The sequence below is a fragment of the Frankliniella occidentalis genome, unplaced genomic scaffold, assembly GCF_000697945.3.
Source record: "Frankliniella occidentalis isolate FOCC.00 unplaced genomic scaffold, Focc_3.1 Scaffold3516, whole genome shotgun sequence".
Classification (NCBI taxonomy): Eukaryota; Metazoa; Arthropoda; class Insecta; order Thysanoptera; family Thripidae; genus Frankliniella; species Frankliniella occidentalis.
In genome coordinates, this window is record NW_026270573.1 from 1,931 (window position 1) to 7,548 (window position 5,618).

General features: G+C 53.8%; 2 protein-coding genes across 2 annotated transcripts in view; both read left to right on the forward strand.

Moving 5' to 3' along the window:
* Positions 1–2,040, forward strand: part of LOC113215010 (cytochrome P450 6k1) — a 3,831-nt gene extending 1,791 nt beyond the window's left edge. The window contains exons 5-7 of the mRNA XM_026434554.2: positions 233–472; positions 544–795; positions 1,540–2,040. Of these exons, the coding sequence (XP_026290339.1) occupies positions 233–472; positions 544–795; positions 1,540–1,751 (704 nt within the window). The 3' untranslated portion in view covers positions 1,752–2,040. The remainder of the gene's footprint in view (positions 1–232; positions 473–543; positions 796–1,539) is intronic.
* A 1,159-nt stretch (positions 2,041–3,199) lies between these two features.
* LOC113215012 (brachyurin-like) lies at positions 3,200–5,618 on the forward strand. The gene is made up of 6 exons (XM_026434563.2): positions 3,200–3,689; positions 4,302–4,480; positions 4,790–4,965; positions 5,040–5,135; positions 5,222–5,358; positions 5,433–5,618. The coding sequence occupies exons 1-6, from the start codon at positions 3,639–3,641 to the stop codon at positions 5,616–5,618; spliced, it is 825 nt and encodes a 274-aa protein (XP_026290348.1). The 5' UTR covers positions 3,200–3,638.

The window sequence follows — 5,618 nt, forward strand, 5'->3', positions numbered from 1 at the left end:
GAGGAAGGGACGGACGGAGGGATTGATTTACTTATTAAAAAGTGGCACAAAAGGACTGATAAGTCCAACTAGAGTACTGTCAGAATGTGGTAAAAATAGAAAAACAAGTCCAAGTCCAAAGAGACGGAAGGAGGGAGGGGGAGGGAGGAACGGTGGGCGGAAGGGTTGACAGAGAGTACGAGCCCCCGTGACCAACCCTCCCCATCTGTACTCACGCCTCTCCTTCACGCAGGCCAACCCGGGGACAAGAAGCTGACCATGAACGAGGTGGCCGCCAACGTCTTCGTCTTCTTCATCGCGGGCTTCGAGAGCTCTTCCGGCACGTCCTCCTTCACGCTGTACGAGCTCGCCAAGCAGCCGGAACTACTGAAGAAGGTGCAGCAGGAGGTGGACCAGGTGCTGGCCGACTTCGACGGCAAGCTCACCTACGACGCCATCATGAGCATGCCCTACCTGGAGATGTGCATCAATGGTAAGTTCTGTCCTCACTTCCACTTACAGCCCCAGCCATGCCACCCTCTAACACCTCGCCTCCCTTTACAGAGACCCTCCGAAAGTACCCGCCGCTCGCCTTCATCACCCGGGAGGCCATGGTGACCCGGAAGGTGCCGCTGACCGAGGTGACGGTGGAGAAGGGCACCAGGGTGGTGGTGCCCGTCCGCGCGCTGCACTACGACCCCCTGTACTGGCCCGACCCGGAGAAGTACGACCCCGAGCGGCACACGGCGGAGAAGAAGGCCACGCGGCCGGCGGTCACCTTCATGCCCTTCGGAGAAGGTCCGCGAATGTGCATTGGTGAGTAGGGGCCCGTAGTGGAGGGGGCCGGAAAACGCGTAGGGGTAGTTTAGGGATCGTCCAGACAGCATGTCCGTCATTCGCCGTTTACGAACCTGCCAAATTCGGGCTCTTCAAGCTCTCGTAGCGCCTTGTAGATAGGCAACATCCTGCCAGCAGCGCATGTGTGTGTTGCGGGGTGGCCTACCCTGCGTCTCGCAGGCGCCGTGATCCCGTAACTTGCAGAATCAAGAGGGAGAAAACGATGGCTCCATGTCGATTCGTCCCCTCCCTATTCGTCTCCCTGAGGACTAGTACTCCGTCTATTTGTCCTCAATCATTTTGGTATACTTTTTTTCGTCCGAAGATAATTTGCCCTCCGTTTTAATTATTTGTCCTACCTTCCTGTCCTCTTTTCGTCCCCTCTGATCCTGGCGTGGGGTGTTGTCAAACTGTCGAAAATTCTGTAACCAGTAACGGAATCCACACATATAGCCCTGCACTTCATTACTATGGGTCAAAATCTGTTCGACAGGTATTTGAGGGGAAAAGATTTAACTTTGATTGAAAAGAACTACTTTCCTTCAGTATAAGGTACATTCCAGCGTACAGAATCACACTGTTGAAAAAGTTACCAGACGATTCTGTAGTGATTTACTGGTGTACCTTGTACCTCGTACCTTCTTGTACTTGTACTTGTACCTTCTGGACGGCCCAATGCCCATTTTGTGCCTGCTTCGTCTCTAACCTTCGTGCCTGTTCCAGCGGCGCGCCTGGGGGTGGTGCAGATCAAGACGGCACTAGTACGGCTGCTGTCCAAGTACACCGTGACGGTGAGCAAGGACGAGCCCGACAAGGTGAGGATGAACCCCAAGAGCTTCGCCACCACCTCCGACATGCCGCTCAACATCACCTTCCACCCGAGGAAGGCCGCCGCCGGCATCCAGAAGAGGCGGCAGAGCGTCGTGTCGGGCTAGGGAGCCGGTGACAGCGCAACTTGTCGTCAAAGAGCCAAAGACATTGGAGTGGTGTGGGTACACAGCCTGCCACATCCCGAACTCCCAACTCATCATGAATTACATCGTAATCACAAGTTCATACGCAAATGGTTCAAATAAATTGAGTTTAAGTCATTGTAAATACTTCATTAGGTATGGAATAGTGTTGAATTTTAAAGTGTATATTTGTTTCATATGTTTTACGTGTCCTAGTTTTATACTGTTGTGTACTTTTGTTGAATTAAAACCTATTATTACGTATTGTTAATGACATTTTTTTCACTTCGTCCCGGTCGTATCAAGTTTCCTGAAGTCTTTGTGAATCGGATGGCAGGTGCGTTCCTCGAATCTTATCTAGGCTATCCTCCCGCCAGATACGACCGGACAAAACACAATACATTCGTGTTCCCAAGGCAAATAATAAATAAAACAAAATAAAACGCATATTTAGATAGTTTTTTGTTTTTGTCTTTAATGAGAAGGACTCTTTTCTGTGCCCTGCACCGTACAACACCCACCGCGGCCAGCCATGGGCGGACAGTCCGACACCTGATAAACCGATAAACCAGGACAAACATCTGTCGCAGCAGCACCCCCACCACCCACCATGCCAGTCACGAGCGTCGCCGGGAAGGCGGCTGAACGGTGTTCGCCCGGTGTCCACGCCACCTGCTCGCTCACCTGCTCGTCATCCGCGACCCGACGTCCTCGTCCTTCTCCGCGGCGTGGACATGGAAGCGCCGCCCTGGGTGGGCTACGCGCTCGGAGTTCTCTTCTGCCTCCTGCTGTCCGCCGTCGGCCGCCTCCGGGACCACGACGTGGACCCCCAGCACAGCGCGCTCACAGCACACCGTCTCTGGCACGATGTCCCGCTCGCCGGGGCGTGCACGCCGCACAAGTACCGCGAGCTCGACTGACCCCCGGGACGCGGCACCTCGCCGACGACAGGCTCAGCGCATCGCTCAGTGCTGCTCGCGTTGGTCCCTTTGTTCTTCGGGGAGGGTCGTGGGACCCGCGACACACAAACCTCTGGCTCCAGTTTAATCTTCCTTATCGTTACTGTCGAGCCGTGAACAGCCGTACACAGGCGGGGGGGGGGGGTTCAACTTAAAATTTCTAAGCAGAGCGGCCAGTAAAATCGTGACGCCGATGTTGAGATGCTCTATTTCAGGTACAGTTCACGACCATCCACGTGGTACCTGTTCTGTATTGAAGTTGGCACCACTGCTGTTGAAGCTTATATACACCTGTGGAGACCTAATAAACAAGTCAGTCAGTCAGTCTTGCTACCCAGCTACTCCTCAATACTCCCGCTCAGACACCTTTGCAACCTGTCGCACCACCAGCCTCTAACGCCGTTCATAGTTACGACCTACCATCAGAGGATACAACAGTACCAAGCAGAAGAAGTGTGTCCCTGATAGAATTGGGGAACACAACTGATTACATGATTGAAAAAAAAAGAAAGAAAAACTCGCCGTTATCAGAGCAGGTCAATCCACGCGGCAACTTCAAGTGTTTGCTGCGGAGCTGGTAGGTGGTCCGGCCATCGCTGTCGCCAACGTGTAACCCACGTTTATGCACTATGGCCCAGCCACTGTGGCCTATCGCGATCGGTGTACGTGGTGGGCCGTCTTGACCCTGCCACCTCCTCCGTTCGAATGTCATATTGTGATCGTGATCACACCTGGCAAGACAGCCACCCGCCGCCCGCCGCCGTGCTGTCTGCACGCATGCTGCCGCTGCCGCCGCTGCTGCTGCCGCTGCCATACACCCCATTGGATGAGGCCTGCCTTTTCGCAAAGTGCCTTCGGCGATAAAAGGACGCGCGTGTCCCGCAGTGATTTGGGAGTGGCAGTCTGAGAGATGGTGATGATGCGAGCGGCCGCGTCCCTGAGCCTGCTCGGCCTACTCGCGGTCAGTATTTTAACGGGTCATTCTGTCAAAACTTAACGCCAGTCAAGAAACTCGCCATTCCTCTGGAAACGTGGTGGGCTCTCTGCCACACCATCCTGGCATAGTGCTGACAGCACACCCACAAAAGTGGGGCGACACCGAAACTTGAGCGATTTCGAGACGGTATCGTTTTCGTACTGCACGTCAATTTTTTGACCACTTTTCGCGTCGCTTGTGACACAAGTCAGCGTGTGATATCGAAACGATATCGCCATTCCTAGAGGTGCAGGGAGCCGGTGTATCCGAGGCGGGGTCTCTGCTGTGTTGCGGGACTGCATGGTACCCTCTTGGCCGCGCCATGTGCCTTACGGGCGGAGAGAGTAGGCAAACCCGCAGCACTGCTGCGTCTGCCACTCTGATACAGCCGGTACACGTTAGCGTCGGTGTGCCCGCAAGTAAAGGCGAACACTCCCTAGCGTTGCGGGTTTGCATACCCAAGGGGCTATGGCGCCTTGCCTTACGGGCAGATCGGGTAGGCAAACCCGCAACACTGCGGTGTATTGCCTACGCGTGCGGCAGACAGGTAATGCGGTCAGGTTGTCAGTTCCTGCCCTCACGGAGTGCTGCTCGCAGGGTTGCCTGGCGCGTCCCTCCGTGGAGGTCCCCCGGCTGCGCGTGGCGGGCGGGGGCGACGCCAACCCCCTCACCTTCTACTGGCAGGCCGCGCTGCTCACCGCCGACGACCGCTTCTTCTGCGGCGGCTCCATCATCGACGAGCTGTGGATCCTGACGTCGGGACAATGCGTGGACCCGTGAGTGCGAGTGCGTAGGGATCTCACTTTTACCCGCGTACCCGGGTAAACGGGTCTTACCGGGTAACACGGGTCAACCCGGGTACCCGGGGTAAGACCCGGTGGAACCGCGCCTGTAGGTAGGCAATTTTAACATACCGGGTCTACGCGGGTAACCCGCTGCTACCCGGTAAGACCCCCGTTTACCCGGGTACCCGCGGGTCCGCGTTTTGAGAGCCCTACCCAGGTAGAACACAACCGTGACCCTCATTTGACGTCAAACTGAGCTCATTCTGGCCTGCTCATCAGCCGGTTCATTGCGGTTCACAGGTTTACGGAGTTCCACGTGGCTGTGGGGTCCCCAAAAATGCCCGACGGACATAGAGAGCCCGGTAAACAAACTTTCGTCACCCAGGAGAGATACCTCCATCCCCAGTATGACATGATGTACTTGGACAACGACATTGGGCTGCTCAAGCTTCCCAGCAAAATCAAATTCACTTTTTGTGAGTGGAATGGCGCACAGACCTGTTGGACATGTTTGGACCTCCCTCGCAACTAATGCTTTGATTTCTTGCAGTCATTTCAGCTGTCCAGTTGCCCACATATTCGATGGCCAAGGAGGATCTGACGGGAAATGTGGCCACAGTAAGTGGGTGGGGGAAGACCAGTGATGGTTAGTGACATTCAAAAGTTTCGTATCATAGTGCACCAAGACTAACACTACACAAGTTTACTATTAACATGTTCTCTTACTCATAGAATCTACCGTGAGTCAGGTCTTGAAATATACAGATTTGACAATACTGTCCAACCAACAATGTGAAATTATGTATGGAAGCACTATGATCGGTAGTAAACTTTGTTTGTTTGCTAATAATGGAAACAGCATTTGCCAGGTTTGTATCACTTCACCTTAAGAAACGACATCATCAGAGCACTGCATCACAATTAATTGTTTTCTTTACCTTAGGGTGATTCTGGGGGTGCACTGGTAATAGAAAAGCGAGGAGGATTACCCGGGGAGGTTATTCAAATTGGAATTTCATCTTTTGTGTCAGAAGAAGGCTGCACTGTAATGATGCCCCAAGGTTTCACCAGAGTCTCATCTTTTCTAGAGTATATTGAACAAACAACTGGTATCATCATAGCAGATTAG